General features: G+C 33.3%; 2 protein-coding genes across 2 annotated transcripts in view; one reads left to right on the forward strand and one right to left on the reverse strand.

Moving 5' to 3' along the window:
* Positions 1 to 1303: 1303 nt before the first annotated feature.
* On the forward strand, positions 1304 to 20891 carry LOC139528923 (p53 apoptosis effector related to PMP-22-like). The gene is made up of 4 exons (XM_071325161.1): positions 1304 to 1444; positions 12979 to 13138; positions 16516 to 16665; positions 17424 to 20891. Exons 1-4 carry the CDS (start codon positions 1409 to 1411, stop codon positions 17630 to 17632), a joined length of 555 nt encoding a protein of 184 aa, XP_071181262.1. The 5' UTR covers positions 1304 to 1408; the 3' UTR covers positions 17633 to 20891.
* LOC139528922 (DNA repair protein XRCC1-like) overlaps positions 15072 to 22312 on the reverse strand; it is a 29614-nt gene continuing 22373 nt past the window's right edge. Inside the window, exon 17 of the mRNA XM_071325160.1 lies at positions 15072 to 15591. The gene's annotated coding sequence lies outside the window, so the exon portion shown is untranslated. The remainder of the gene's footprint in view (positions 15592 to 22312) is intronic.

A 22312-nucleotide genomic window follows, 5' to 3' on the forward strand; every position in this document is an offset into this window, starting at 1 on the left:
GACCTCTTTACCATTGAAAACGGCATTAAAATCATCCCTTTATCCTTGGTTGCTATCAGACGCTTTACCTGTACAGTTGTTGCTAGGGTGCTCTCTTCGAGGTCCGCGTTCTTAGTATAAATAGTGGGTAGCTATTCAGTGTAAATTGTCATTCTAATCGGAGACGTTGATAGAAGAAGACTAAAAAGGTGATACCGTTAATATTTAATGACGAGTAGCAGGATTATTCAAACAAAGTGGAGTGTTTGAAACCTGTTGAGAAGATATAAATAGTTTCGGTTCCGTAGAAGTTGTATAAACAGGGTTAGTGCTAAGGTTTTGCGTTCCACATCTCTCACTATTGCAGTGAGTGTTTGCTGTTAAACCATACCTTAGTGCTACCCTGTTCCAACAGTTATATAAATATATTTTAATAAAGTTTCATACGTCGAAAGTTTACAACAGTTTGAATAGTTTCCATACATTCGTTTTATTCAGGTTTCAGCCCGTTGATACATTTCGGTTCAGCCCCGTTTTATACATTCAGGTTTCAGCCCGTTTGATACATTTCGGTTTCAAACTAGTTCCAAACATTTAGGTCTCAGACTAGTTCCAAACATTTAGGTTTCAAACTAGTTCCAAACATTTCGGTTTCAGACCAGTTCCAAACATTTAGGTTTCAGACTAGTTCCAAACATTAAGGTTTCAGACCAGTTCCAAACATTTAGGTTGCAGACCAGTTCCAAACATTCAGGTTTCAGACAATAGTTCCAAACCGTCAGACCAGTTTCATACATTTAGGTTTCAGACCCGTTCCATACATTTATGTTTCAGACCAGTTTCATCATTTATGTTTCAAACCAGTTCGATACATTTAGGTTTCAGACTATAGTTTCAAACAGTTGGTTTTAAACAGTATTGGACTGAAAGGGTTTTAAACAGTTTTCAATTCAACAAGTTCGGCTTAGGTTGATAGGTGTTAAAATTCGTTTTATGTAGTATAGTATTTGTTTCATATTTGATAGTGATAGTGTAAACTTTTTATTGACTTTAGAACTTTTGAATTGCTTTTCAAATCCCAGGAAACTGGTACGAACCCGAGGATAAAAATATCTAAACGTCCCCGCCCGGTTACACGTTACACCTATATGAGAAAACCAGAGACCTCTTTATGTCAGAAAAACTATCAAACCTCCAAACATACTATCCACACTGATCTGTGTCCACACTTGATAAGTAACAAAATTCATTTTTATTAAAATCCGGAAAATTAAATAAAACGTGACCGACTTTTTTTTTATTGCACTTTATTAGGGGAGATAATTTGTGAGAAAATATGCAAATTGCAGAATAAAAGATATTAAGTTTAGCAAAGGAAAGCATCTGTTTAGAAGCATGCATTGATGACATGTAAGAACAAGGATAAATAATGGATACAGCAGTTGTAAAGATTCGTCCGATCAAGGTATGACATGAAAGAGAAACAATCAAACCTAAAGTTTAGCTGCCTATATTTTACTCTCAACTGGAATCCATGACAAATCGCCCCACTGGCAAATCGCCCCACTCCTAATCGCCCCTCTTTTTCACAAACTCGCCCCACTTTATAAAAAATCGCCCCACTTATGAAAAAGGGTAAAATCTCATTGCATAAAGGTTGATCAACATACCCCACTTATGAAAAGGGTTGAAATCCCGCTGAAATAAGGTTTGCCAACTAGCCCCACTCGGGACAAATAGATAAACCACAATGAATTTAGTAGTGTCAACTCGCCCCACTTATGAAAAAAGATGCAATCCCGTTGTATATCTATGTCCCTGCCCCACTTCAATACCTATCATGCCTATGAAAACCTTGGTGAAGTGCTATAACATCAAATTGCTGTTAATTGAAATCCTTCAATTGTATGATTAAGATATTCTGTGTAAGTTAGTTTTCATTTAAGTGGGGCAGAGACATATATGTCTCTACGTGGGGCTAGTTGGAAGACCTGAAAATTATATATTGAAGTAGATTTTACCTTTTTTTCAATAAGTGGGGCGAGTTGACCAGGGAAAAATTAACGGGATAACCCTTTTCACAAGTGAGGCTAATTTTTAAAAAGTGGGGCGAGTTGGTAAACCCGTTTGGGGCGATTTTTTAATAGTGGGGCGAGTTGGTGAAAAAGTGGGGCGTTTTGCCAGTGGGGCGATTTGTCCTGCTTCCCTCAACTGCTCAACAGGAACATATATCAGTATTTATCATATATTTAGTAGTAAATACAGTAGTTCTGAGTATTTGATAAATAGCCTGCTGTTTAATCCATATTGCGCAACTTTGATGCACACCCTTTATCAAACATCTGGAAGTGTCCACAAGACATCAAAGTGCAGGCCTATACATCGCTAGTGTGACCACATCTTGAGTATGCCTCCACAGTATGGGACCCATATCGTAAACACCACATTGACTCACTAGAAATGGTATAAAGAAGAGCTGCCAGATTTGTGACATCAACATACAGTCGGGAACCAGGGACAGTAACAAACATCATGACAACCCTAGAATAGCAAACGCTAGAATCTAGATGGAAATCTAGTAGACTGAGCATGTTCTACAAAGCCACACATGGAAAGGCGGCAGTCAACATACCATCATACGTGAGAAGACCATCTACCTCAACTAGACAATACCATCCAGAAAAATTTACTCAGATCAGTACCTCCACAGATGCCTACAAATACAGCTTTATACCACGCACCAACATCGACTGGAACAGTCTGCCTCCTGAAGCCTTCCTAGCTACATCTCTGGAATGCTTCAAGGAGAAACTTGGGAGACTACAGCTGTAAACAGAAACCACCTGGGTTTTATCCAATTTTAATTGCACTTGTAAATACTGAGCACGCAGGTTGACGTTTGCACAGCAGTATCTGCTTTATGGATTTCCACTGCAGATCAATAGTAAAGATGTAGATGTAGAAACCCTCTATCATTGTCTATCACACCCCTAACCCTAACCCTAAGCGTATAAAACATGGCAAAATCCTTATCACATGCCGTATCACCCTTACCCAATATCAGCCCTCGGGCCTAAAGGCCCTCTGGCTGATATTGGTATCTCGGGATGATACAGCATATGATATGGATTTTGCCATGTATTATTCTCTATATATTAACATTAGGTATACTGTTCCCAGCTCTCAAATAGCAAAAGTATCACCTCCTCCAAAATATCTAAATTAATACTTTTGAATATCATCATGTGAGTCTTGTTTTGGTTTCTAATATGAGGCAGGCATTACCCATGTTACCTGTGAATGGGGACGAAATCTGTACATACCTGCCAACTTTTCAAAATGCCAATGGGGTTTTTATGTGCAAGACGGCTCTCATAGTCCTACAAAACCTTCAAGGGGGCCTTAAAATATATTTGATGTTGTTTTTTCCGGCTTCTTATTACTTTCATGACTTTCACAAGCCTATAGCCCTTGTAAAAATCATTGTTTTGATTAAAATTGTGGACAAAATTGTTCTTTCTAAATTTCAATTTGGGAGCCTCCATGGGGGAAAACCCCCACAAATAGTGACAGTTGGCAGGTATGACTGTATGAATATCTTTTTTTTTTAATTCAAACATGTTAATTAAAGAAACGGAAATATCGTAACGTTTCTGATTTTGGTTCTGTTGTGCTGGATTTTTATACGACCGTAAAATCGTATATTGGTATCACGTCGGCTGCGTGTTCGTCATCAGCGTCATCCGAAGACAGATGGAATCTGGATAATAACTTTAGTATAAGCGGTGTTCTCCCCAGGCCGTTTTAGCGTCGTGGTACCGCGACGCTATATCTTTTTACGGTGACGCTATAATAATATCCACAATGCTATAATAATTTCCGCGACGCTATAATTATTTTCAGGATATTACTTTTCTCGTTTCTTGGCAAAGCCATGTCCTAAATTGTGAACTTTCATCTAATTACCGCTTATGATCATAAAAAAATATATCACCGTTAATTGTAATCCCTTCAAGTCGGACAATAGAGGCAATCTAAAGTGATTACATAGGTGTTAATTTCCCTTTGGGTGATAACTGGTTGGATACTAATACCCCAAGCTGTCACTTGTGACATGATTATTACCACGTAGTATGCGATCGACAAGGAGAAAATGTAGTCAGAAAATCAGAAAATAAATCAAAATATATGTTTGCAAAATGAAAATTCAAATTAACAAACATTTTATTCTCTTTTAAAAAGAGATTGAGTCTTATCTTTTTATGACTTTCAAAATATTAGTATTACTTTCTTTCTCTTCCTATTTCTAGTTGTAAATCGAGAGTGAAAATTTTGATTTTTAATTATATAAGTTTTGTACTTTCTTTAGAAAGTGATCATGATGGGCTTTAGTTTATGTTTCATCCATTTAATGCATTAAAAACGCCATATTTATTCCCAATCTCTTGTCAAACATTGTTTTATTTTCGTATTTTTCATTGCTTTCGGCGGCCATTCTGTATCTATGTAAGGAATTCCCTCCTTTAAACAATGTTAAAGGAGCACTTCTTTTCAGAATTTGTTTAAAAGTTCACAATATATATTTACAGGACTATATTTACAGGGGTCTTAGGTATTCAAGAAAAGCAAAAATATACGCCCGTGGGGTGAATGTTGGCTACATTCAATGGCCCTTTCGTTTGTTTGACGGTAGAGCTTTCAAAAGTTCATTTCTTTTGGTATGTAAAGCATAGCACAGTTTTCTATTTATATACTCTACTTTGAAGCAGTTGTCCATACATTTGCATCTACAGCCACATGCGCATAATAATCTACTTGGATCTAAAATAAGCTGTTTATTTATTACTAAGCTGGTTAGGTTAAAGCATTTATCACAGTTTTTAATGCTACGAAGAAAGCAGTCTAATTCATGCAAGTATGGTATACAAGTGTTATTCAGAGGTTTACAGTCTAGAATAAAATGTTCAACAGTTTCTGAATTTTCATTGCAGAGAAGACAAGTTGGATCTATTGAGTTTTGGTTAAATGCAGCCTTATTGCTTTGCAGGTAATAAGTTCCTGTTAATAGCTTTAATTTTGGTTGTAGGCGGCTAATATCTTGTGCAGAGGTACCAACACTTGCAAGACATGGATGAGTATTGTGCCATAGAATGTTATTTGCAGATAAATTGCGAAGAGAGCTGAATAATGATACTTTTGTCCTGAGTTGTTCATGCCAAACGTTGTCTACTGCCTTCTTAACATTTGCTTTCCATTTGTATCTACTGACTGGGTTCTGTATAAGTTCATGAGCTGATTGTAGATTGTATTGTGCAAGTAAGCAACGTATTTTAGAAAACAAGTTTTTGGAGTTAAATCCGGATATCGAGAGTTGTCTTTCTGCCGGTCTTTTTCGACGGATGATTCCATACCACAAATCTTGTTGTATATGTTTAAGGCTGCTTTGTGTATAATGCCTTGGAGTGGTATAACTCCTGCTATAGTATAAATTGCTGCATCCGCAGTGTTGTTGGGAAGCGACAAGATTTGTTTGATTGATTTTCGATAGAATACTTCTAGTGGCTCTAAATGTTTATTGTCTGGAAGAAGAATGTCAATTCCATAGATAAGAACTGGAAGAACATAAACTTTGAAAATGTGAAGACATATTAGTGGGTTTAGCTCGTTCTTTCCATGCAGACCAGCCCCCATCAGGCTATACATAGTTAGTCTTGCCTTTGAGATGTTTCATCAATGTGAATGCTGATATTTTAGTGTAAACTACGGATCGGAATCGGACCAGATATGACAAAAATCCGCATTTTACGACAATAACTACATATCCACAAATGGCATAGTAGACAGAAAACAATACCTAAAGAGAAAACTAAGCATTAACAGACTATTTATTAGATAACTTTGTGAGAAAAAAAATATTTATCATTTTGATAAAAAGAAACAACTGGGACCATGAACCAATATATTTGATAGACATGATTTAAAGAAAGTTTTTTTAATTCAAATTTTATTGCTATATGATACTTTCTCTTTCCTATTTTTAAATATAAGAACCAGTGTTTTTTTTCCTACACATTTAGTGCAATTGTATCTATACACATATATTTTTATTTGGCCCAAGAGGAAAAAAACAATTCTGGAACTATAAATGAATATAGAAAACATAAACTGAAAATACTGTTATCATGGTTTTAGTTTAATTGTATTCTCAGTTATGAATTCAACAATATAGATACAAAGAATAGGGTGGAATCGAAAATTTTATTCACCAAAAAAGGGCCTTTAGCATACAAACAATATAATACATTTTGTAATAAACAATAACGTATATATAACAAAGGAAATAGAGCATTACCACGACGCGACAAATTACATTGAAAAAAATACAATTTATTTTTTTACGTCAAATGTGATGCTATCCAAAATTTCTGGGGAGAACACTGGTATAAGTAAACAGAAATCAATAAAATTTTAACACAATGTTTATAACCACAAAAGGAAGCTTGGGATTGATTTTGGGGGGTTATGGTCCCTGAGGTGTAGGAATTAGGGCCCAAAGGACCCATAAATAACATTTATCTAGTGTCAGAACAATTAGTATTTCAATTGTTCTGAAATTGAACCACAATGTTTAATACCATAAGTAGAAGGTTGAGATATATTTTAAGGGTTTTTGGGCAAACAGTCAAGGAATAAAGGGCCAAAAAGGGGCCAAAACAAGTATTTTTGTAGTTTCAAGTCAATAAATTGGAGTTATCTTTTCTTGTCCAGAATGGTTGTTGAATCAACTTAAATCAATGCTATATACAATATTCAATGCAATATTCACTTTACTACCAACTGATAAATTAAAGCAATCTTTACCATGAATGATGGTAATCTTAACTTAGCAATACTGTTAGACTTTAAAAAGGCATTTGATCTTGTAGATCATGACATTCTTTGCTTAAAGCTTGCTATTTATGGATTCAGTGAGTCTGCAGTAGGTTTTTTCAGGTCATACCTAAGTAATAGAACACAGCAAGTAAACATTTGCAATGTTAATTCTGATAAAAAAGATGTGAAATTTGGTGTCCCCCAAGGATCTATACTAGGTCCTCTATTATTTGTCTTATTTATAAATGACCTTCCCCTGTGCATTAAAAATTGTAAAACAGACTTGTATGCTGATGATACTACTCTTCATAAATCAGGGAAAAGTATAGAAAATTTACATGATGATGTTCAAGAAGATTTATGCAAAGTTGAAGAATGGTGCAAAATGAATAATATGTTCATCAATACCAAAAAAACTAAATGTTTGGTTACTGGAACAAGTCAGAAGTTATCAACCCAATCTTTTCAACCAAATTTAGTAATAAATTCAGAAACACTACAAAATTCATCATGTGAGAAATTATTAGGTGTTAAAATTGACAGCACACTTAGCTGGAAAAACCAAATTGATCAAATTTGTGCTAGCATTTCATCAAGAATATACCTTCTTTCTAAATTAAAGAAATTTTTAGATATTAATGCCAGGAAAGCATATTATAATGGGTATATTCTGCCTCTCATCGATTACTGCTGTATTATTTGGGGAGAATGTAAAAATGAAGGGATAGTAAGAATATTAAAACTTCAAAAAAGAGCAGCAAGATTAATTCTTGATGCAGACCCATTATCCCCATCAGCCCCCTTATTTAAAAAACTTGGTTGGATGACAGTAGAAAACAGAATCAAATACCATAAATATTTATTGCTATTTAAATGTATGCGGAAAGAAGCACCACAGTACCTAATTCAAAAGTTTCAACTTATATCTGTAAATAATCCTTATGCTTTAAGGGGTGTTACTCAAGGTAATTTGATAGTTCCAAAGCCAAAAACTGAACTGTTTAAAAAATCTTTTGCTTATTCTGGATCAGTTTTATGGAACGGACTACCTTATGAAATGCGTAAAGTGCAAAACACTTATTCTTTTAAACAAATTATAAAACAATACTTGAGACAGTCCCAATATTCAGTCTGAAATGATTGCAACTACATTGTATTACTCTTAGAATGTATGATTTTAATGATTTGTATATACTAGGTCTATTTACTACATGCGATATTTAACTGTTTTATATCTTTTAATCATGGTACATGTACACTGAACTATTATGTCTTTACAATTGTGTTTATATGTTGTATGATTGCTTTTTTCTTTTATTAGGGCCCCGCCGACTAAGGCGGGTCGCCCTATAGTGATCAGTCTGTCCGTCCGTCCGTCTGTCTGTCCGTCCGTCCGTCTGTCCGTCCGTCCGTCCGTCCGTCCGTAACACTTTAACTTTGTGTCCGCTCTATATCTTAAAAACCGTTATGATTTCAAAGTTTATACTTGACATCCATTTTAACCAACACCAGAGGGTGTGTCATGATGTATGTAAAACTTCCTAGGTCAAAGGTCAAGGTCAAAAACTTTGGTTTCAGTTGACAACCCTGTGTCCTGTGGTGAAGATCGTGTCCGCTCTATATCTTGAGAACCGTTATGATTTCAAAGTTTATACTTGACATGTATATGAACCAACACCAGAGGGTGTGTCATAATTTATGAACGACTGCCTAGGGCAAAGTTCAAGGTCAAAAACTTTGGTTTCAGTTGACAACCCCATGTCCTATGGTAAAGATTGTGTCCGCTCTATATCTTGAGAACCGTTATCATTTCAAAGTTTATACTTGACATGTATATAAACCAACACCAAAGGGTGTGTCATAATTTATGTGCAACTTCCTAGGTCAAAGGTCAAGGTCAAAAACTTTGGTTTCAGTTGACAACCCCATGTCCTATGGTAAAGATCGTGTCCGCTCTATATCTTGAGAACCGTTATCATTTCAAAGTTTATACTTGACATGTTTATAAACCAACACCAAAGGGTGTGTCATAATTTATTTACAACTTCCTAGGTCAAAGGTCAAGGTCAAAAACTTTGATTTCAGTTGACAAACCCATGTCCTATGGTAAAGATACAATTTTTTAATGCACATTATTCACAGCGGGGCCCACAGAGATGGCTCCCATCTCAATGATATCTAGTTATTACCATTTTGTTTTTACTTGTATTGCATACATGTATATGAGGGCCTCAGGGAAGATTAGTGATTGTAACTAACTGTGTTTACCCTCTTTAAATAAAGAATTTATTATTATTATTATTATTATTATTATTCAGTGATTACAAGCACTTTGATTACCATTCTAGGGGTATGCCCCTTTGCAAGTGGAAAAATTGAAGAATTTTTTAGTTTCTGTTTGTCTCAACTAAATTTAATGAAATATGTGTATGTAATGCTTATTACCTCTAAACTCAGTTTAAGTTCCATTTTTGGCAGCTTCACATTTACAATTCTTGAGTTATGTCCCTTTATAACGTTATATGCTAGCGGGGAGCATCATCTGTGTCCTTTTGGACACATTCCCCATTTATTTTTTTAGAAGTTACTATTAATTAATATTAATTTTAACCATGACCATGATGACTGTATGACATTTTATATTTTAATATTTTATGATGTATTTAAAAGAGTAGTTATTGTTGCAAACGCCATTAGAAATTTGAATTGAGATCATTTTTGGAATAATGAAAAGGGGGAAGTGAAAAAAAAATTGGGGTGGGGGTCAATTTTTTTAGCTCACCTGTCCCGAAGGGACAAGTGAGCTTATGCCATCACTTGGCGTCCGTCGTCGTCCGTCGTCTGTCGTCTGTCGTCGTCTGTCGTCGTCTGTCGTCTGTCGTCTGTCGTCGTAAACTATTTCAAGAATCTTCTCATCTGAAACTACTGGGCCAAATACTTTCAAACTTTAACTGAATGTTCCTTAGGGTATCTAATTTATAAATTGTATCCGAAGTTTTGATCTATCAACAAACATGGTCGCCATTGCTAAAAATAGAACATAGGGGTCAAACGCAGTTTTTGGCTTATAACTCAAAAACCAAAGCATTTAGAGCAAATCTGACAGGGGTAATATTGTTTATCAGGTCAAGATCTATCTGCCCTGAAATTTTCAGATGAATCAGACAACCCGTTGTTGGGTTGCTGCCCCTGAATTGTTAATTTTAAGGAAATTTTGCTGTTTTTGGTTATTATCTTGAATATTAGTATAGATAGAGATAAACTGTAAACAGCAATAATGTTCAGCAAAGTAAGATTTACAAATAAGTGAACATGACGGAAATGGTCAGTTGACCCCTTTAGGAGTTATTGCCCTTTATAGTCAATTTTTAACCATTTTTCGTAAATCTTAGTAATCTTTTACAAAAATCTTCTCCTCTGAAACTACTGGGCCAAATACTTCCAAACTTTAATTGAATGTTCCTTAGGGTATCTAGTTTATAAATTGTATCCGAAGTTATGATCTATCAACAAACATGGTCGCCATTGCTAAAAATAGAACATAGGGGTCAAATGCAGTTTTTGGCTTATAACTCAAAAACCAAAGCATTTAGAGCAAATCTGACGTTGGGTAATATTGTTTATCAGGTCAAGATCTATCTGCCCTGAAATTTTCAGATGAATCAGACAACCTGTTGTTGGGTTGCTGCCCCTGAATTGATAATTTTAAGGAAATTTTGCTGTTTTTGTTTATTATCTTGAATATAATTATAGATAGAAATAAACTGTAAACAGCAATAATGTTCAGCAAAGTAAGATCTTCAATTAAGTCAATTTGACCAAAATTGTCAATTGACCCCTTAAGGAGTTATTGCCCTTTAAAGACTTTTTTCACAATTTGTTCATCATGTTGACTTACTTTAAAAAATCTTCTCCTTTGAAACTGCTGTATCAATTTCAGCCAAACTTAGGCTAAATGAGTTTCAGAGTATCTAGTATAAATTTTATATTTTATTTCCTTGTATGTCAAGAAACATAGCTCCTATGGCTAAAATAGAACATAGGAGAAAATGATTATTTTTTTTGGCTTTTGAAGAAAATAGGACGATCCAAAAAACATTTAAATAAATTGAAAAGCCAAAATAATCATTGATGAGAGATTTAACCAAAAGAATTAAGGTGAGCGATTCAGGCTCTTGAGAGCCTCTTGTTTTCTTATTTCAGATTTCAGAATTTAAAAAGAAAATTTCTTCAAATATTTTTTCTTTGAGAGGATTAATATTCAACAGCATAGTAAATTGCTCAAAAGCCAAAAAAAAAAATTTAAGGTCATTAGACCACATTCATCCTGTGTCAGAAACCTATGCTGTGTCAACTATTTAATCACAATCCAAATTCAGTGCTGTCAGGGCTGTATCCAGCTTGAATGTTGTATCCATACTTGCCCAACCGTTCAGTGTTTGACCTCTTCTGTCGAATAAAGCTGTGCCCTGTGGAGCATCTGATTGTTTTATGAAATTTTACCATGAAAAATAAATTGAAATGAACTGTTTTGTTTATTTTGCTGTAGAATAGAGATAGATAAATATATAAATATATTGTATCTGAAGCTTGGGCTTCGTAAACTGGGGGTATTGATGTCGAAAATCAAGAATATCTGGTAGTATAAATAAGTTGGTCCTAACGCCGAACAGCCATTTTTGTGTTTTACTGCGTTTGTGCTAAAGGTAGATATATTGCGATAATACTGGTTGACGATAATAGGTTGTCCTATTAGAATAGCAGTTAATTTAGTTGTATAACATGTATAACACTACTGTTATTTGTAGACGCTGTACAAGTTATCTCCCCTTAAAAGGATTTGTTTTTATTTTTCAGTTGATAGCAGTAATTTTCTGTTGTATAACACTACTGTTATTGATAGTAGTAACAAGTTGTCTCCCCTTAAAAGGATTTGTGTTTATTTTTCAGTTGATAACAGTAATTTTCTGTTGTATAACACTACTGTTATTGATAGTAGTACTTAACAAGTTGTCTCCCCTTAAAAGGATTTGTTTTTATTTTTTAGTTGATAGCAGTAATTTTCTGTTGTATAACACTACTGTTATTGATAGTAGTAACAAGTTGTCTCCCCTTAAAGGATTTGTGTTTATTTTTCAGTTGATAACAGTTAATTTTCAGTTGTATAACACTACTGTTGTTGGTAGACGCTGTACAAGTTATTTCCCCTTTAAAGGATTTGTTTTTATTTTTCAGTTGATAGCAGTAATCTTCTGTTGTATAACACATGTTACTGTTGTTGGTAGACGCTGTACAAGTTATTTCCCCTTTAAAGGATTTGTTTTTATTTTTCAGTTGATAGCAGTAATCTTCGGTTGTATAACACATGTTACTGTTGTTGGTAGACGCTGTACAAGTTATTTCCCCTTTAAAGGATTTGTTTTTATTTTTCAGTTGATAGCAGTAATCTTCTGTTGTATAACACATGTTACTGTTGTTGGTAGACGCTGTACAAGTTATTTCCCCTTTAAAGGATTTGTTTTTATTTTTCAGTTGATAGCAGTAATCTTCTGTTGTATAACACATGTTACTGTTGTTGGTAGACGCTGTACAAGTTATTTCCCCTTTAAAGGATTTGTTTTTATTTTTCAGTTGATAGCAGTAATTTTCTGTTGTATAACACATGTTACTGTTGTTGGTAGACGCTGTACAAGTTATTTCCCCTTTAAAGGATTTGTTTTTATTTTTCAGTTGATAGCAGTAATCTTCTGTTGTATAACACATGTTACTGTTGTTGGTAGACGCTGTACAAGTTATTTCCCCTTTAAAGGATTTGTTTTTATTTTTCAGTTGATAGCAGTAATTTTCTGTTGTATAACACATGTTACTGTTGTTGGTAGACGCTGTACAAGTTATTTCCCCTTTAAAGGATTTGTTTTTATTTTTCAGTTGATAGCAGTAATCTTCTGTTGTATAACACATGTTACTGTTGTTGGTAGACGCTGTACAAGTTATTTCCCCTTTAAAGGATTTGTTTTTATTTTTCAGTTGATAGCAGTAATTTTCTGTTGTATAACACATGTTACTGTTGTTGATAGAAGCATTACAAGTGATCTCCCTTTAAAAGGATTTGTTTTTATTTTTCAGTTGATAGCAGTAATCTTCAGTTGTATAACACTGCTGTTGTTGATAGTAGCTGTAGCAGAGCAGGAATGGGTTGAGGTCAAGTTTCATGACGAGGACCAAAAGTCCAGATGGGGCCTGTGGACTCTTTGTACCAAAGGAGACTGTAACTCCCTAGACTATGGTAATTTATCCATGTTTATACTAAATAATTGATGTCTAGCCTTCTGAACAGTATGGGTATAATGTTTTCTATTCTTAGCTTCTGTCTCTTAGTTCATTCTTTCTTCTAACAGTTGGCTCTATGGTACATTTAAGTTTTGGTTTACTGAATTGAGAAAGGAAATGGGGAATGTGTCAAAGCGACAACAACCCGACCATAGAGCAGACAACAGTCGAAGGCCACCAATGGGTCTTCAATGTAGCAAGAATTCCAACACCCGTAGGTGTCCTTCAGCTGGCCCCTAAAAATATGTATACTAGTACAGTGATAATGGACGTCATACTAAACTTCGAATTATACACAAGAAACTAAAATTAAAAATCATACAAGACTATTAACAAAGACCAGAGGCTCCCTACTTGGGACAGGCACAAAATTGCGGCGGGGTTAAACATGTACATTTTGTAATTTACCATGAATTTGTAGTCACATCAACTTTAAACTTACAAAACAAATGAATTTATAATTGTTTGTATTATAACAGATATGGACTCATCACTCGTGCTTCATTCATTCATTAAAAGATTTTATGTTATTTCATGACATATAACTATGGTATAAGGGTTAACTCCTTTGTTTTCTTAAAAAGTAATTCAGTATTTCAGATCTTGACTGTGGCTAAAAAAAATGACGGGTTTTAGAAGTAATTTCTTTTATAACTTTATATGGTGAAGGGCTAAAATATGATTTTCTTTTTCTGAACACCTACTTTATATAAGAATGTAGCTGTATTTTCAATGAACTATTAACATGATTAGAATCATCTTGTGAAATATATGTTCATGATTTTAGCATTTCCCAGTAAAAAGGAATCAGCTATGAAGATACAAATGTAAAGTTGAAGCACATTTGGTAAATTTGTGGAAATTAATTTTTCAATTGACTCTATGGACCAACCAAAAGAATCCAAGTGTTCATATTCTGAAATTGATATTGAAGTGGTGTCTTGTCATTCTAACTGTTGACAAACAATACATTATGCAGACAATTGAGAACTCAGTATTCATATTGGTCATAGTGGTTTCATTTTATGGTTTGAGAAATGATATATTTATGATTGCATAGCCTAGGAACTCCATGAGATCAAAATTCAAATGACCTATATGATTCTACAAGTCCTACATTGAAATGTGTAGTCAAGCATTACACCTATGATATGCTGCTATCCTACTAAATCATAAGATAAATAAAAAATAAATTGTTGTAAATCCACAGTTTGTAAATCCAAAATAGTTCCATACAGATAGAAAATGAGAAGACATTACCTTTCTAAATTGTCCATTTATAAAATTTTGAAATTATCAAGTCTAAAAGAAACTATATATATATTTTCAACTCCTTAGACCTTAGATGAATTTGGCTATTTGTTTTAGATATTTTTGTCATGTAGCTCTTCAACTGTTTCGGTACCTATATATCACTCGGATTTCAAATGTTTGGCTTTGAGCGTTCCTGATAAAGGTGAATCCAGAAAAGCGTTTAGGACGCATGAAATTATTTAACTTGTTGTTTTCAATTACTCCTGCAAACAGAATGCAAAATGTTTGACAAAAAAAGCCTTAAAAAACTATTCCATGTATTCAAGCATTTGGAGGGCCGTAATTCGACACCTATAATTGTTCAGCAGATACTTGATTTAACATGATTACTATCATAAAATGTTTCAAAATTTGAATTTCTCATGTGTTTCAGTAGTCATGGTAATACCTATTTCAAATATTACTTCTAATCTTAGAGGCTTGACAAAATATTCTTCTATATTTCAATTTTAAAAATCTTTTGTTATCATTCAGAATCAACGTCCAACAAAGGATTTGAGAGTGATTCAATGTTCTTAATCTTTCACTTCACACCCAAAGTTTTACATATTTCAAAGAATACAGCTTATTGTGTGAAATATATATATATATCGTCGCTGTTATGCAAAAACATCGTATCTCAATTTTTTGTGGAAATCTTTTTATTGATTATTTAGAATTAAATATGTATGTTCCACTGTATGCGAAAATATCTGATCTTCTAACCAATCATTAACCTGAATTCTGACATGTGACGAAAAAGTGTAGTCGGATTGGTGAGACATTTTGTTGTTCGAAAATATCGTATCTCAAAAGAAAAACACACGGCACGGCAGCTGACATCATAACAGCTACAGTTTACTGAATCAATTTTAGGTTCTCAAAGTTAATAAAGCTTAGAAATAATTGTGAAAAGCTTTCAAAATACAATATAGGTGCAGACATTTTTGCTCGTATTGGTAATTGATTGGTTAGAAGATCAGATATTTTCGCATACAGTGGAACATACGCATTTAATACTAAATAATCGATAAAAAGATTTCAGTTTTTACTGCCTGGTGTAAAATAATCAAAACCTTAGATACGAAGTTTTTGTATAACAGCGACGATATAATTCTTTCTTTTATGTTCTTCCTGACTGGGCCAAATGAGGGGTTCTCTACCTATGCTGAGAAAAATATATTGTTGTATATATATATATATTTGCGAAAGCAAATTTACAGATCTAACATTGTTGGGTTGATGTTTAGACGAGTTGTATATACATTATGTACACAGCCATGTATCACCATCATTGATGGCGATCCGATGGATACATCTGTTGTAGGGTTGTCACTGACTCAGACGTACTTATGAATATAATTATTTTCTGTGACTGTATCTTACATTAATTTGTAGGATCCTTTACTATAGATAATTTAGCTGATCTGTAACAATAACATCTTCATGCCTTATATATCATGTACTGTAGTACGCCGCTAGATTAAAACTGACGTGGAAAGGTAACACATGCCCACCGAAAGCTCTTTTTTTGAGAGCCCAGGTGGTCGTGTGGTCTAGCGGGACGGCTGCAGTGCAGGCGATTTGGTGTCACGATATCACAGTAGCATTGGTTCGAATCCCGGCGAGGGAAGAACCAAAAATTTGCGAAAGCAAATTTACAGATCTAACATTGTTGGGTTGATGTTTAGACGAGTTATATATATATATATATATATATACATGATGTAATTGCCTGATTTTCAAATATGTCTGCATTCATTAAACAAAAAAGTAAAATCACAAAAAAACTGAACTCTGAGAAAAATTCAATCAATGCTTCAATACCATGAAAACTGTTATTTTAGAATGAATAAACTTAAAGGCATAATTTGAACATTAGCCATTTATTTAATGCTTGGATTGTATACTAACACTTAGGTGAATTTAATTTATTACAGAATGATAAAATCAATATGCATTTTTACATACCTTTAATATTTAGTCATTTGGACTTTGGCTTGTATACTGGTACTTATAGTTGAATTTACTTTATTGCAGAATGGATAAAAGTGTCTGCAGCATTTGTACTCATATCAGTTATTCTGACTTTTGCTGGAACGGTGTGTGGAATTCTGGGACTGAAAGTTGTCATTCCTTACAATAACCGTCTATGGTATTTGTCGGCAGGAGTGATCATGGGCTGCGTGGGTAAGTATTTTAAGGGATCAAGTATGTTTTACTCTCATAGATTTCTTGTGAATTAAGAGTCACATGAAAGTTTGCACCTCAAAGGAACTAAAATGATAAATTCATATGAACTGATTTCATGTTAGTTTCACATGAGATTTGAATCTCATGTGAAAGCCACCATTTTTTTTTAACAAGAGAATTTTCAATGTTAAGTTTTTATACGACCGCAAAAATTGAAAATTTTTTGGTCGTATATTGGTATCACGTTGGCGTCGTCGTTTGCGTCGTCTTCCGAATTCTTTTAGTTTTCGCACTCTAACTTTAGTAAAAGTGAATAGAAATCTATGAAATGTTAACACAAGGTTTATGACCACAAAAGGAAGGTTGGGATTGATTTTAGGAGTTTTGGTTCCAACAGTTTAGGAATTAGGGGCAAAAAAAGGGTCCAAATAAGCATTATTCTTGGTTTTCGCACAATAACTTTAGTATAAGTAAATAGAAATCAATGACATTTATGCACAAGGTTTATGACCACAAAAGGAAGGTTGAGATTGATCTTGGGAGTTAAGGTCCCAACAGTTTAGGAATAAGGGGCCAAAAAGGGGCCCAAATAAGCATTTTTCTTGGTTTTCGCACCATAACTTCATCAAAAAAAGCTCTGTCGGACATATTTGCCTTGATTATCTCCCCTTTATATGTATTTTGATATTTTCCAGCTCTGTCGGAGATATTAGCCTTGATTATCTCCCCTTAACATGTATTTTGATATTTTTCAGCTCTGTCGGACATACTAGCCCTGATTATCTACCCTGTGAAGTTTAAGGAAGAGATTATGGTACACGAGGATGTGAGACGCTGGGACTTTGATTGGACCTATGGCTTTGGTTGGGGAGCATTCATCTTCTCAGCAGCAGCATCAGTGTTCTTCTTCATTCCATCAGGAACAAAAGAAATTTCCAGAAAGTCATTTTCATCTGATATTTGACACTGTCTTTAAACAGCTACTGCAATGCATAATTTCTGTGTATAAATGATCTCATGTTTTAAAGTATTAGATTTCATGAAAAAACTTTTTTTGACCATGTTGACATATAAGTTTTTTTATAGCTTTTAATGCAATAATAGTTCTTTAAATTTTTGAAGTAAGCAGAACTCAAATACATGTATCTTTACAATTAACCATTTCCAATCCAAAAAAAGATAAGTATTTTTTTTTATTAAATCAGTACTGATTGTGATCTTCAAAAAATATTTAATGATCAACCTTTGTTTAAAAGTTCACATAATGGCAATACCATGTACAAGTGCAATATGAACATGAATATTATGTATGGTGTTAACTGTGTGATATACTGTTGGGTAAGAGTATTTATCTTGCCATTGTTATACCTGTTAATTTGTTGACTATATTATCAAATCAAAGGACTGATTGTTTTTAACTATATATTGAGTTTATTTGTTAACAGTGTAATCAACCACCAGATGGCATAAGGAAACACTAATTGTGTAATTCTTTATCAGCCTGGAGTTAACTTTCCCTTAGAGAGGTCATCCATACATGGTATCATTGTTTATACATGATTGATACCCAGAGATTATTAATAGATCTGATTTAAATACTCCTACATGTTCTATGAGTTGTCAAGTATTTGTATATGTTCCGTACCGTATGAGTTTTTGGACCATACGTACCTTCATGGTCAGGCCGTATGAGTATCTATATCCTCTTTTGGTTATTAACAAGCCGGACCCTATGAGTATTTAGACCATACCAGTATGTTTGTGTTTACAAAAAAACTAATTGAAATACAAAAAATTTAAAAAAAAAGCAGACAGTTCATTGCTCCAATTGGCTTGTTGCTTTACAGTTCTGTTAGTTATTTTCTGAGTTGACATATTGTGTTTCATAAGATAATAACTATGCAGTATATACACACGACATGACAATACATGTATGGTCCAAATACTCATAGGTCAAGAACATATATATAAATATATCTGTGTTTATTGTTAATTGTTTGTTGTTCATTTTACATTGTTTGTCAGAGGTGGATTTGTTTTGTTTTTTAGGGGGTGGGTGGTGTTAATACATAGACTTTTTAGCTCACTGTTGCTCAAAGGGCCCCATGTGAGCTTATGCTATCACTTGGCGTCCGTCGTCGTCTGTCGTCATGAACTATTTAAAAAATCTTCTCCTCTGAAACTACTGTGTCAAATACCTTCAAACTTTAATAAATGCTCCTTAGGGTAGCTTGTTTATAAAGTGTATCCGAAATTTTGATCCATCTACAAACATGGCCGCCATGGCTAAAAATAGAACATAGGGGTCAAATGCAGTTTTTGGCTTATATCTCAAAACCTAAAGCTGTTAAAGCAAATCTACAAAAAAATGAATGACCAAAATTGTCAATTGACCCCTTAAGGAGTTATTGCATTTTTTACAATTTTACACAATTTGTTCATCAAGTTTACTATTATTTAAAAATCTTCTCTGAAATACAGGTGAGCGATTCAGGCTCTTGAGAGCCTCTTGTTACATGGTCTGCTCCGTACGGTACATTGTCTAGTCAGGGAGCCTAGGGCCCTTATTTGTTGTTATGTTTCATTGTGTATTGTTATTTTACCTTAATTGTTGTAATATTACTTTGTTGTATATTTGTTATAAGAACAGAGGAAACTTCATTGTGGTGAATTTGATTGGGATGAAAACTTAAATTTGATTTCTGAAAAGATTTTGTACAATACTTATGTAAATAGAGAAATCTGTGTTGTGATAATGATCTTCCATGTTGTGATAAGAATTACTGTGATGTATTTGTAAGCTGTAGTTCATGTTGACACATTCCATAAATGATTACATAATAAATAACTGTTTATAGCTTCACACAGTGAACAGTGGCATGGTCAGAAAATGTTATGTTTAGTATTGTTAACTGAAACCAGACTAAGATTGATTTAATCTTTTTCTTGTTAAATTTTGTATAAAGAATATACTTCCTTAGTATATTGGTATAGATAAGCATTGAGGCAATATTAAGAAGCTAATATATTTAAGAAATGGTCTCTGAAGTCAGTTCAGTCACGGTTTATTAGGTTTATAATTAATTATAATTAAGTTTAAACCATTCCAAGTTTTCAAGGTAGTTTTCTCCATACTAATTACTTGTTTGACTCTAAATCTTGGGATTTTGTTCAAGTTTTTTTTAAATCACAATAAATTTCTAATACATGTACTCCTTTAACATAAACAAGAGATTTTGATAGTTATATGTTTTGATATTTCCTTTTACTTAAAACTTCTTTTTCAGACAATTTTTTTTAAAATATGTATTATGTTGGAAATTAGTTAGCTAAATATTTTTATGAACTTTTCATTTAGGAAAATAGTAGGTTTTTGAAACTTTATAAGATTTTTTCATTGCTTACAAGGTTGGAAATTTTATTTAGAATTTTATTTGTATTTTATATCAAAGTATTCATTTACACTTTTTTAAAATATTATTAATATTTAGCATTATAAGGCAATTATTTATGTAAAAAGTACAATGTAATCATAATTTATACTGTTGTTAAACCACTTTCATGTCTAAAGGTGAAAGGTGTTAAATTTAACTAAATAGCTGTGTGTTCAATGAATGGTTAGAACATTTGTGAGAAAAAAAAACTAATGTCATGGGAAATTTTCAAATCAGAACTTTTTGGGAAAGCAAAAAATTATCAAGCCATCAGACAACAGATTTTGTTTCTAATTATAGTTCTAACAAAAATGACAAAGCTGTTATGGTTACTAGATAGTTATTCAGTAGATTAAGTAACCATACATTTAAGGTAATTGTTGGGGATTTAAAAGTGCAACATTTTTGCATATATAGATTATAGATAAATTAAGGATTTTTTATCTATATTTCAGTATGTAGTGTACACTTAAATTGTGCAATGTCAAATTCAAAAGTTCATCCAGTTTAAAGATTGTCAAAATATACAATTTAGCAAATTAGTTTTGTACTATTCTTGAATCAACAAAAAGTATTTTTTTATAAGAGTGAGGGAATTCAGCTGATATTTTTTAAACAAGTGTTTGTCCTTTAATGAGGATGTGTTTTACCCTTTTTGTGTTTGTAACAAAACTGAAGAAAAAAAAAGTTGGTGTAGTCATGTTTATGGACTAGTATACCAATTTTGGTGTATTTTGTTATTGTTTTTCGTTTAGAAAGAAACAATTGTATTAAAGTGTTATTGCTGTACATGTATTATTTTCATTTAATGTCATTTGATGCCCAAGTTCACCATTGCTATTTCATTGTTAGATCTGTAGTATTTACTACTTCAACTGATGTGGCACATTAGGGCTATGAATGTTGAATTTTGACATTCATGATGTGATCTTTCCCCTGTTCAAATGTTCTCTTTTTGAATCCTTTTATAATGTAGTTAGCTTTTGGTATCTTTGTGAAGTGTTACCTGCAGTGTATTGCAACTCACTCTATATTTATGCACCTAGCCAGATCAAACTATAGATTTTAAAATTGTGTTTTGCTGCTTCACCACAAAGAAACCTTCATTTAGGTGTATGAGCAAAGACTTGTCAGCTTACAGTTAGAACAATATGACAAGGTTGTATGGTGCACTTTATAAATACATTAGTTACACAAACCAGAGCCTCTTTTGGGGAGAGATATATTATATTCGGGTTCCCAGATATAATCTCTACGTTTCATCTCAAAGAGACATAACTTTGAACCAGTTTAAATACATGTGGTAGCAGCAAAAAATGATTTCTGAGGAATACCCAAAGTGAAGGATGGTGTAGTAAAGGATTTAAATGTAAGTCTAAACTCTTAAAAGTTGAGTGCATATCAATGTTGAAAAAAAACATAGCCCTATATTTTGACCTTTGAAAAAATAGAAGTGCATATGAACTTTTTATTCTAGAATATAATTTTTTACAAAACGTCATAGTAAAAGTGGTACGAAGTTCCTATGCAAAATTGCATTGTCTATTTTTTACAGAAGTTCAACCTATAGGCCTTCCTTGTGAACTACCAAATTGAAAATTAACATGCTCTTGTCACGAATTTCTGACATCCATGTAATATTTCATATAAGGCCTTCCTTGTGAACCAACACATTGAAAATTGACTAGCTCTTGTCTTGAATTCCTGATATCCATGTAATATTTGCCACTGGATGCTAAACATGAGCTATTTCTTTTATTATTCCCTTATAGTCTATTACCTGGTTAAATCAACCACACAAGGAAAACAAGGAAACATCATAAACACTGAAGTGCAACAAAAACAAACGTTTACCTACATAGAAACAAACAATTTGATAACAACTGCCATATCTTGTAACAACTCGATAAGCCATTTCTGATTTGGTGAGGCCAAACAATCTCCATTGAAATGAGATGTGTCAATGTTAATACAACTGCATACCAAAAGTCCTTGACCTAATGCTAGCCACATGAACTTATCACAAACAAATACATGTTTGATGCCTCTGGTGTCAGAAACAGCATACCTTTATCCTAGCTTTTTTGACTGTCAAGGTGAGATATAAATGCACATCAAGATTATGGAAATATTTCTTATTTTCTGAAACAAAAAATGTATCAAAACTTTCAGCCTAGAACTTTTTCTAATCACCAGACTTCTCTGTACTT

Source organism: Mytilus edulis, chromosome 6 (genome assembly GCF_963676685.1).
Source record: "Mytilus edulis chromosome 6, xbMytEdul2.2, whole genome shotgun sequence".
Classification (NCBI taxonomy): Eukaryota; Metazoa; Mollusca; class Bivalvia; order Mytilida; family Mytilidae; genus Mytilus; species Mytilus edulis.

Coding starts and splice junctions, on each gene's coding strand:
- LOC139528923 (XM_071325161.1), top strand. CDS start 1,409: ATGGATACAGCAGTTGTAAAGATTCGTCCGATCAAG. Junction 13,139..16,515: donor CTGTAACTCCCTAGACTATG/GTAATTTATCCA, acceptor ACTTTATTGCAG/AATGGATAAAAGTGTCTGCA. Junction 16,666..17,423: donor AGTGATCATGGGCTGCGTGG/GTAAGTATTTTA, acceptor GATATTTTTCAG/CTCTGTCGGACATACTAGCC.